The 11833-nt window shown below is 40.8% G+C and overlaps 1 protein-coding gene across 4 annotated transcripts in view; it reads left to right on the plus strand.

Annotated features, from left to right (window-relative positions):
• The window catches only part of SEC11A (SEC11 homolog A, signal peptidase complex subunit), a 54327-nt gene that overhangs the window by 38550 nt on the left and 3944 nt on the right, over positions 1-11833 (plus strand). For 3 of the 4 annotated variants that reach the window (XM_017884265.1, XM_017884268.1, XM_017884267.1), the window contains one exon: positions 5298-5417. In XM_017884265.1, the coding sequence (XP_017739754.1) occupies positions 5298-5417 (120 nt within the window). Of the gene's footprint in view, positions 1-5297; positions 5418-6116; positions 6155-11833 lie in introns of all 4 variants that reach the window. The other variant, XM_017884266.1, reaches the window with a different exon arrangement.

Genomic DNA, 11833 nt, shown 5'->3' on the forward strand with positions numbered 1-11833 from the left:
TTTTTTTTTTTTTTTTTTTTAAATAAAATCCAGTGTCAGTATGTATGTGAAAATACTATAATTTAAAGTGACATTATATTATTGACTGGGAAGGAATAACTTAAATTTTTAGACATTTTTTTTGGGGCCGGGAGCAGTGGCTCATGCCTATAATCCCAGCACTTTGGGAGGCTGAGGCGGGCAGATCACCTGAGGTCAGGAGTTCAAGACCAGCCTGGTCAACATGGTGAAACCCATCTCTACTAAAAGTACAAAAATTAGCCAGGCGTGGTGGTGGGCACCTGTAATCCCAGCTACTCAGGAGGCTGAGGCAAGAGAATCACTTGAACCTGGGAGGCTGAGGTTGCAGTGAGCTGAGATCACGCCACTGCATTCTAGCCTGAGTGACAGAGTGAGACTCCATCTCAAAAAAAAAAAAAAAGAAATTTATTCTGGAATTATCGAGGTTTATTCAGTGCAGATAGTGTTTTCCAGATTCTCAAAGTGGATTTGTGTTGTTCATTCTCAGCATTGCCTGTTGTGAGCAAAGCTGAACCAACTTTCCCCTAAATATATCAGAGAGAATCAAACTGAGCTCAGGCCTTGTTTAAGCTGGAGGAAAATTTCTCCATTTTTATTTATGGTTCTTTGAAATTGAGTGAGTTTGCCTGGGCGTGGTGACTCATGCCTGTAATCCCAGCCCTTTGGGAGGTTGAGGCGGGTGGAGTGCTTGAGCACAGGAGCGCTAGACCAGCCTGGGCATCTAGACCAGATGGTGAAACCCTGTTTCTACAAATACAAAAAAAAAAAAATTACTCAGGCACAGTGGTGTGCACTTGTAGTCCCAGCTGCTCAGGAGGCTGAGGTAGGAGGATCACTTGAGCCCAGGAGGTTGAGGCTGCAGTGAGCCGAGATCATGCCACTTTATTCTATCCTGGGCAACAGAGTAAGACTCTATCTCAAAAAAAGAAAAAAGAAAAAGAAATTGAATGAGTCATAGACTTCAGTTTAAAACTGTTTCTGGGCAGATTCATAGACAGATAATGTATTGATTGGAAAATCCTTAAATTTTTAAAATAATTGTGTAAGAATTCTGATGATTTTAAATATGGTACTTATAATCTGGAATTTTTGGTGATTTATTTCAGACTCTTGAGATACCTTCAACTTGCAGGCCTGTGTAGATAACAGACCCTGTTAATATTTAGAAAATTTCAATTTTCTTTTTTCTTTTGGGGAGACTGAAATACCTGGTCGGAGTTACCATTTGGGTTTTTTTTTTTTTTTTTTTTTGAGATGGAGTCTCGCTCTTTCGCCCAGGCTGGAGCGCATGGTGCGATTTTGGCTCACTGCAACATCTGCCTCCTGGGTTCAAGCAATTCTCCTGCCTCAGCCTCCCGAGTAGCTGGGACTACAGGCGCCTGCCACCATGCCCAGCTAATTTTTGTATTTTTAGTAAAGGCAGGGTTTCACCATGCTGGCCAGACTGGTCTTGAACTCCTGATCTCAAATGATTCACCCACCTATGCCTCCCAAAGTGCTGGGATTATAGGCGTGAGCCACCGCACCCAGCCCCATTTGGTTTAATAGTATTAACATTGCACTTAAATATGGGGACAAATAATATTCAAAATGTATGCATTTAGTAAGTTCATCCTATGGGAGGTGTATTAGTCTGTTCTCATGCTGCTAATAAAGACATACCAAAGGAAAGAGGTTTAATGGACTCACAGTTCCACATGGCTGGGGAGGGCTCACAATCAGAAGGCAAAGAAGAAGCAAAGGCATGTCGTACATGTCGGCAGGCAAGATAGCATGTGCAGGGGAACTCCCATTTATAAAACCATCAGAACTCATGAGACTTATTCACTATCACGAGAACAGCTTGGGAAAGACCTGCCCCCATGACTCAATTATCTCCCACTGGGTCCCTCCCATGACACATGGTAATTATGGGAACTCCAGTTCAAGATGAGATTTGGGTAGGGACACAGCCAAACCATATCAGGAAATATTATAATTGGATAATATTGAACACTGGCATGTGATTAAGTATTTGGAAAGAGAAATTTATTGGGTGACTTAATCCTTAGCTTTGCTTTTCCCATGCAGATGGATATATTATTCTGTACCCATTTAGCTTTTGGGGTCTTATTTTTTCTCATCTGTAAAGTGGTATTTCCTTCTTCCTAATTTCACAGTATTATGATGGGTGAATTAAATTCTAAACTCTTTGCTCTCCCTAGAAGTAGATAATATTAAATATTTAGTCCTTGTTCCAGCAAGGGAAAAATCCTATGTAAATATGCCTTCACTCAGTATTTTGAGCCTATGCCTTGTGAAATGCTGGAGTAGGACCTAATATGTCTAGTAAGATCAGGTGCAGTGGGTCACGCCTGTAATCCCAGCACTTTGGGAGGCCGAGGAGGGCAGATCACCTGAGGTCAGGAGTTCCAGACCAGCCTGACCAACATGGTGAAACCCTGTCTCTACTAATAATATAAAAATTAACTGGGTGTGGTGGTGCACGCCTTTAATCCCCACTGCTCGGGAGGCAGAGGTTGCAGTGAGCCAAGATTGTGCCGTTGCATTCCAGCCTGGGTGGCAAGAGTGAAACTCCATCTCAAAAAAATAAAAAATAAGTCTAATAAGAGCTGGTTGCCACCAGAGAATATTTGTTTCACCACTAAGTAGATGAAGGATATCTATGCTTTTTCAGAAAAGCTATAGTGGTGTCTCCTGATTACATCCCAGAAGGGGAAATTGGGTGCGTTAGTATATTTGTTTGTTTTGCCAGCAAATCAAGTCTTTGGGAATAGTCCAGATCTCTCTAGCACCCTTTCCTTTTTCTGGGGAGTTCCCCATTTCCTGGGTTTTATCTCCTCATATCTGATTTGCCTTTTCTGCATGTGTGGAGTTGGTATTGTTTTGTGGGTTGAATTCACTTTTCCTTCCTGCTGCTCCTGACTTTCACTCTTGCAGTGAGCCCCTCCTAGCACCTGTCCTCTTTTACTCTTCAGAATTTTTCCTTTATTCACTTACTGAATTGTCAGCTACAGATTATTTTTCCCTATATATTTGCATTTTTTTCTAACTGGAATCTTATTTTTAATGTGACTGTTTGCACTTAACCATCTTTGGTGTTTGCAACACCTCCCAAATTAGTTTCCTCTGCAGATTTAACATCTAGTGAGCCAGTTTCTGACTTAGAATCTAAGTGGATATTAGCCCATAGAAACCTGAAGCTAATTTTCTTCTTTTTACTGCAGTGGTCAATCCAAATGCACTTGAATTAATTTTCAGCTAGGCTTTATCAACTGTAAAATATACTTTGCTTTCAATTAAATTTTAAAATTACTAGAAACTTCATGGTTCTTTAGTAGAATTAAACTAATAATTTTCTGATCAAGCAAATGCTATTCCTGGCCAGGTACAGTGGTTCACGCCAGTAATCCCAGCACTTTGGGAGGCCGAGGTGGGCAGATCACGAGGTCAGGAGTTTGAGACCAGCCTAGCCAACATGGTGAAACTCTGTCTCTACGAAAAATACAAAAAATTAGCTGGGTGTGGTGGTGGGCACTTGTAATCCTGGCTACTTGGAAGGCTGAGGCAGGAGAATAGCTTGAACCCAGGAGGCGGAGGTTGCAGTGAGCCGAGATCACACCATTGCACTCCAGCCTGGGCAATAGTGTGAGACTCTGTCTCAAAACAAAACAAAACAAAACAAAACAAAACAAAAAAACAAAATACTATTCCTATAAACCGTGGCATATCTGAAGAATTGAGATATTTCTTCTTTTAAAGCTAACATTTTTTCCTAATATAAAAGTAACTCATGTTTGTTGGAGAAAAAAGAAGATAAAGGTAATCTAAAGAAAACCATAGATAGCCACTGTTTATCCACTGATCTGTTTATACATTGGTCTGTTTTATTTTAGATCTTGTCTAATACCTTTTTTTTTTGCTTTTATTTTCTGAATTTGGAGAGTTTCTAACATGCACAGAAGGTATAAGGAACCCCCATGTATCTATCATCACTGTCCCAGTGATGATTAATATATAGTCAATTCTGCTCCTTCTCTACTCCCACCTCTTTCCCCTCCTGTGTTGTTATTATTTGTTATTTGAGACAGTGTCTCACTCTGTCTCCAAGGCTAGAGTGCAGTGATGTGATCACAGCTCACTGCAGCCTTAGTCTCCCCAGGCTCAGGTGATCCTCTCACTTCAGCTGGGACCACAAGTGCACACCATCATGCTCGGCTAACTTTTTTGTATTTTTTGCTTTGCCATGTTTCCCAGGTTGGTCTTGAACTCCTGGGCTCAAGTGATCCACCCACCTTGGCCTCTCAGAGTGCTAGGATTATAGGAGTGAGCCACTGCGCCTGGCCAAACAATTCTTTAGTATCATCAGGTTTTTGATATTTGTTCAAATCCCCAATTGTGTCATAACTTTCTGGATCCAGATAAAGTCCTCAGGTGCAATTAGTTGATGTGGCTTTATAGTCTCTTGTTTTTTTTGTTTGGCATGGAGTCTCGCTCTGTTGCCCAGGCTTGAGTGCAGTGGCATGATCTCAGCTCACTGCAACCTCCGCCTCCCGGGTCAAGCGATTCTCCTGCCTCAGCCTCCTGAGTAACTGGGACTCCAGGCGCCCGCCACCACACCCAGCTAATTTTGTATTTTAGTAGAGACAGGGTTTCACCATGTTGGCCAGGCTGGTCTTGAACTCCTGACCTCAGGTGATCCACCTGCCTCGGCCTCCCAAAGTGCTGGGATTACAGGCATGAGCCACTGAGCCTGGCCATCTGTTGTTTAATCTGTAGGTTACTTCCCTAACTTTCTTTGTTCCTTGCAAGTCATTAGTTGGAGAAACTGGGTTATTCTGTAGCTTCCCATAGTCTGTATCTTGCCAATTATATCCTGTGAGATAGTTTATTGTGTTCCTTTGCTCTTTGTGCTTCCAGAAAATTGGTAGTGTGTATATATTTTAATATAAAAATGAGATTGTACTGAACATGCTATTTTGTATTCTTCACTTAATAACATTTGTGCAATTTTGTCATTAAATATTCTTCTATACCATTATTTTAATGCTTACATAATATTTGACCTCCTTAATATTGGATCTTTAGTTTGCTTTTAGTCGTTTATAAACAACACAGCTATTAACATTCGTATAGCTCCATAAATAATTATTTCAGCACTAGAATGGTGATAAGATAGCCCAATGCCACAAATATTTTTGGTTAACAAGAACAGATTTTGTGCTTTAAATGCCATGAAGGTATTTGATGACTTGGGTTTCCTCTACTCTTTTAAGGCAAAATGGGCATATCAAGTTTTTGACCAAAGGAGATAATAATGCGGTTGATGACCGAGGCCTCTATAAACAAGGACAACATTGGCTAGAGAAAAAAGATGTCGTGGGGAGAGCCAGGGGGTAAGTATAGAGGGGAGCATCTCAAACTTTTTATATCACTTGAAGTGTGGCCCTCTCAATCATATTATTTGATCATACACAGTTGAATATGGAGATTTGGTTCTGGTTCCACCAAATCACCATTGTGTCCTTTGAAAATTTTGCTTCTTAAAAAGTGTCTAAAATTTCAGGTATACTACTCCAGAGGTGAGGAACTGGAGATGGTGAATTGGATGTGATAATTTTTAAAAAATGTGTTTACTTATTTGGTTCACTCAAGAAATATTGGGCACCTTCCATGTGCTCTTATGTCCATACTATGCTAGGCTCTGGGGCTCTAGAGCACTATTAATCCTGCCTCATGAAACTTACATTTTTTTTTTTTTTTTTTTTTTTTTTGATTTTTTGAGATGGAGTCTTGTTCTGTCACCCAGGCTGGAGTGCAATGGCGCGATCTCAGCTCACTGCAACCTCCACCTCCTGGGTTCAAGCTATTCTCCTGCCTCAGGCACCCGCCACCATGCCTGGCTAATTTTTGTATTTTTTAGTAGAGATGGGGTTTCACCACAAACTTATATTTCTTAAGAAGTACTGAGTCAGCAACTCAAAGTGTTCATCCAAATTAGTTTTATCATATTAATTTAATCCATAATATTTCTAGTCTTGAAGTTGATGAGGTTGAATGAAATTAAAAAGTTATATTAAGCCTGTTTGTTTCAGATTTTATCAGGAGAACAGTTCAGTGGAGGACAGGAATTGTAAGTTGTTGGTATTAAGGAAGTATGGCATTGTTGCTCCCTTAATGTTATTAATAGTATTAACAATAACTCACGTTTATTAGGGCTTATTGTGTACCAGACTCATTCTAAGTGCTTTACAAGTATTACCACATTTTAACCTCAGAACAACCCTAATATTCCCATTCTACAGATGAGGAAACGTAAATGAGTTAGGTTATGTATCTAAGATTATACTCATGATCCTAAGTGGCTGGCTGCATAGTCCACCTTAACCATCATACAAAAATTACTAGCATAACATTTGTGAAATGGATAGTTGCCAATTCTCACTAGTTAGATGCCACATGGCACTTTTGCCACTATCAGAACCTCTGCTCCTTTTGACCTAGAACAGACTGTATGGATATAGAGTTATTACACCAGTAAACAGGCCTGAGAAACGCAGTTCCCACAGAGAAGGAAGTATGAGTTGCTAAGTGAAAGCTTCCTCAGTTACAGCATGAGAGATGCTCAGTTTGGGGCCAAAGAGATCAGATCAGAACAGGTATCATTGTGCTTTGCCTGCTGCAGAGCTGTTGTTGTTGTTGTTGTTTTTTGAGACGGAGTCTCACTCTGTCGCCCAGGCTAGAGTGCAGTGGCCGGATCTCAGCTCACTGCAAGCTCCGCCTGTCGGGTTTACGCCATTCTCCTGCCTCAGCCTCCCGAGTAGCTGGGACTACAGGCGCCCGCCACCTCGCCCAGCTAGTTTTTTGTATTTTTTAGTAGAGACGGGGTTTCATCGTGTGAGCCAGGATGGTCTTGATCTCCTGACCTCGTGATCCGCCCGTCTCGGCCTCCCAAAGTGCTGGGATTACAAGCTTGAGCCACCACGCCCAGCCTGTTGTTTTTTTAGTATGTCCCCACTTTAAAGAACTTTTCCTTTGATGGAGCTAAAAATACTTTCATAATCCAAATTAGGTCATCAGTGCTTCTGAGAAATACTAGTCCCCATCTTCCTCAGTTCCCAAGATGCTGCTAATGTGGTTATTTAAACTCACCAATCTCTTTGAGCCTTTTTGTTTTTCCTCAGATTATAAATGTACAGATTCATGTAGAAACATAAAGGAAATATCAATAATCAAAAGCAAAGTCACTTCTTGTCTCCTTTTCTTGATCTCCATAAATATTTATTAACTTTTGGTTTGCATTGTATTAGCCTTTATGTGTAGAGATAAAAATATTAATATGTACATTTTTTTTGCCTTTTTTTTTGAGACCAGAGTCTTGCTCTGTCACCCAGGCTAGAGTGCGGGTGGCATGGTCTCAGCTCAGTGCAACCTCTGCCTCCTGGGTTTAAAAGATTCTCGTGCCTCAGCCTCCCGAGTAGCTGGGATTACAGGTGCGTGTCACCACGCCCAGCTAATTTTTTATATTTTTAGTAGAGACGGGGTCTCGATTTTTTGGCCATACTGTCTCAAACTCCCAACTTCAAGTGATCTGCCTGTCTCGGCCTCTCAAAGTGCTGAGATTACAGGCATGAATTGTGGCACTCAGCCCTAGTATGTACATATTTATACAAATATAAATGCATTTTGTGTATGAAAGGAGAGTGGTCACACTGTCTTATAACCCTTTTTTACCCAAAAAATCACTACATATTTACAAATCAATATATTTCCCATCATATCATCATTTTCAAAGCTGTCTGCTATTCCACTGTATGGAAAGACCATATACTGTATCCTATGAATATATAGATAGGTTTTATTCAGTCAGTCTCCTTTTGTTAGGTGTTCTGATTATTTCCAGCTTTTTTATTGTGAACAATGTTATGATAAACATCCTTGTTACGTGTATCTCAGCATTTCTGCCCAACCATTCTTCAGAATAAATTCCTAGAAGTGGAATTACTGGGTGAAGCATACTCATATGTTAAGGCTTTTGACAACTTTTGCCAAGCCTGTTTCATTTATGCTCCTGCCAGTACAACTGAGTGTTCCTTTATCTGAGTCTTCTTTTTTCTTCTTCTTCTTTTTTTCTGAGGCAGAGTCTTGCTCTTTTGCCCAGGCTGGAGAGTCTTGCTCTGTTGCCCAGGCTGGAGTGCAGTGGAGCAATCTTCAGCTCACTGCAACCTCCGCCTCTCAGGTTCAAATGATTCTCATGTCTCAGCCACCCAAGTAGCTGGGATTACAGGTGCATGCCACAACTCCTGGCTGATTTTTTCTATTTTTAGTAGAGATGGGTTTTCGCCATGTTGGCCAGGCTGGTCTGAAACCCCTGGCTTCGAGTGACCTGCCTGCCTTAGTCTCCTAAAGTGCTGGTACCACAGGCGTGAACCACCACACCGAGCCTGGGTCTCGATTCTTAAGTGTTCATTACAGCTCTGTCTACTCACTCTGGCCCATTGCTTGGGTAAAAGATGCATCATCCTATGAAAGGTTAGAGGAGATGTGCTTTCACTCAAGTAACTTGTCTTCTGGACAATTTTTGAAAAAATTCTGGCCGGGCACAGTGGCTCATGCCTGTAATCCCAGCACTTTGGGAGGCTGAGGCAGGCGAATTACTAGGTCAGGAGATCGAGACCATCCTGGCTAACACGATGAAATCCTGTCTCTACTAAAAATACAAAAAAATTAGCCAGGCATGGTAGCGGGCACCTGTAGTCCCAGTGACTCTGGAGGCTAAGACGGGAGAATGGCGTGAACCCAGGAGGCGGAGCTTACAGTGAGCCAAATCGCGCCCCTGCACTCCAGCCTGGGCGACAGAGCGGGACTCTGTCAAGAAAAAATTCCACACTATTTAGTGCTATTTTTAAAATCCCAACATTGAAAATATAGACCATTTTGTAGCTTTTTATACTTAAAAAATGTAATAGTCTGGTACTCTCTGCATTAAGGAAGTTTCTGTAGAAAAAAAAAATAACTAAGACATGAACAGCAGGAGCACAGAATCTTAGCTATATAAATTTACTTTCCATTTATTGTACCTCTACTGAGCTTGACACATAATGGAATGTAACACTTTCTTTTGTGGAAATTGTGTTTATAAAACACTAAACTGGTATTTCAAAGTCAGGCTGTACCCAAATCTCGAGAATAGAGCTTTTCCACAGGCAAGTCTGTTACTGTAGCACGTATGTCTTCATGCTTTTTTTTTCTTGAGACAGCGTCTCACTCTTATCACCCAGGCTGGAATGCAGTGGCACAATTGTGGCTCACTGCAACCTCTACCTCATAGGCCCAAGCAATCCTCCCACCTCAGCCTTCTCAGTAGCTAGGATCACAGGTGCATGCCATCACACCTGGCTAATTTTTTAAATTTTTGTAGAGATTGGTTCTCCCTGTGTTGCCCAAGTTGGTCTTGAACTCCTGGGCTCAAGCAGTCCTCCCACCTTGGCCTCCCAAAGTTCTGGGGTTACAGGTGTGAGCCACTGTGCCTGGCCTCCTTTATGCTTTTTTTTTTTTTGAGACAGAGTTTTGCTCTTGTTGCCCAGGCTGGAGTGCGATGGCACAATCTCGGCTCACTGCAACCTCTGCCTCCCAGGTTCAAGGGATTATCCTGCCTCAGCCTCCCGAGTAGCTGGAATTACAGGTGTGTGCTGCCACGCCCAGCTAATTTTTTGTATTTTTAGTAGAAACAGCTAATTTTTTGTATTTTTAGTAGAGATGGGGTTTCACCATGTTGGCCAGGCTGGTCTCTCTCTCTTATTTTTAACAGCTGCACGCTAAAAAAATTTTATGTTGAGTCCTAAGGCTCTAAATTAAAATAATTTTAAAAATTTTTTATTGAGATATAATTCACATATATTAGAATATAAAATTCACCATCTTAAAGACTACAATTCAGTGGGTTTCAGTATATTCACAAGATTGTGCAACCATCACCACTATCTAATTCCAGAACATTTCTGTCACCCCAAAAATAAAACTTTGTACTCATTAGCAGTCACTCCCCATCCTCTACTTCCTGTAGCCCCTGACAGCCACTAATCTGCTTTCTGTCTGTGCGTTTGCCTATTCTGGACTTTTTATATAAGCAGAATCATACAATATGTAATCTTTTGTGTCCAGCTTCTTTTCACCTAGCATAATGTTTTTAAGGCTTATTCATGTTGTAGCATGTAATAAAAACAATTTTAGAAAATGAAACTAATACTGAACCAATTAAGTATTAATAGAGGTGATTTCTTTCTAAACTCAGGAAGTTGAAAAATTCAAGAGCACCCAGTAGTCAACAAGGAGCAGAAAGCAGCAGGAGAAAAGGTTGAAAGATTGGCAGAGGATCGGGGAACAGAAATGTTGACAATGGAAAGAAGAATTAAAAAAATATAAGGAAGGAGTAGAGTAATTGAGCTCTCTGTTAACTGAAATCAGGTTTATGGATAAGACTTTTTGAATGTACTTCTTACTTGAAACAAGTCATTCTAGAAACAAGATGATCCTTTTCTGGTCATTGCATATTATCTTACTCTCTCATTTAGTTGGCTGCTGGATTCTAGACTTCCCAGATATAGACCCCTTTTGATATTTGACAGAATTGTGCTGGGGTCTCTTCTTAATTTTTGTGGCATCTTTTCTTTACTGTTTGTTTGGCCTTTTGTCTAATGATCTCTATGAGCATCAGGAGACAGTGCTTTCTTCTGAGGCTACTTCCTCAGCAGTACCTGTGATCCCAAGAATTCCCAGGGAAATGTATTTAACTATATGAAATGCATTTTGCCTTCTAGATATTAACTTGGCACAGGCTGGTGTTGGAGTTGGCTTTGTGGATGGCATTTATTTTACTTATTTTAAACCTCCTGCTTATTAGCAACTCTGCTTTAGCATGTAAGTTTATCTGAGCAGAATAGGCAAAAGCTGCAAATGGTTTGAATTTAAGATGACTGATGATAGCAGCGCTGTGCACTTTATTATCAACTCTGCTTATCTCTGTCCATGGAGGGTAACAGTGGCACAGATAATTAAACCTGTCGTTTGACTTTGGACGGCCTCATCATATTCTGGCATCCTTAGATCTTGCTTATATTACTCCTAAAGACCAAGTTACTTTCATTTCACTGATAGTGGGCAAAGAAAAGCCAACCTTAAAAAAAAAAGTTTCAGGTTGTGTGTGGTGGTTCATGCTTGTAATCTCAGCACTTTAACAGGCCAAGATGGAAGAACCACTTGAGCCCAGGAGTTTGAGACTAGCCTGAGCAATGTAGTGAGATGCTGTCTCTACAAAAAATTTAAAAAATTAGCTAGGCATGGTGGTGTGCACTTGTAGTACCATCTGCTTGGGAGGCTCAGGTGGGAGGATTGCTTGAGCCCAGGAGTTCAAGGCTGTAGTGAGCTATGATCACCACTGCATTCTAGCCTGGTAAGTAAGACCATGTCTCAAAAAAATAAAAATTAAAAAAAAAAATTACATGGATCATTCACAAGCAGCCTATGTGGTTGCTGGGAGCCAAGGATGTGGTTCTTTGGGCATAGATATCATTGCATGGAGGTAACAGAGTCTCTGTGTATGAGAATGGCTGCTTATTGATCATCAGATCAGAATTGGCAGCTTAATGTCTTAGTAGAAATTAGATGCTTTTATAGCTCTTAATCTGTACTTTACTGTGAGGCATTTGCCTTTATGTTCTTAAATTAGGTGATTTACTTTCACTGAAAGCTATTTCTTTTATGGAAGTGTTAAAAATGGGACAAAAGAAATAACAGTTACTGCACTAAAAGG

Source organism: Rhinopithecus bieti, unplaced genomic scaffold (genome assembly GCF_001698545.2).
Source record: "Rhinopithecus bieti isolate Rb0 unplaced genomic scaffold, ASM169854v2 scaffold_14885, whole genome shotgun sequence".
Lineage (NCBI taxonomy): Eukaryota > Metazoa > Chordata > Mammalia > Primates > Cercopithecidae > Rhinopithecus > Rhinopithecus bieti.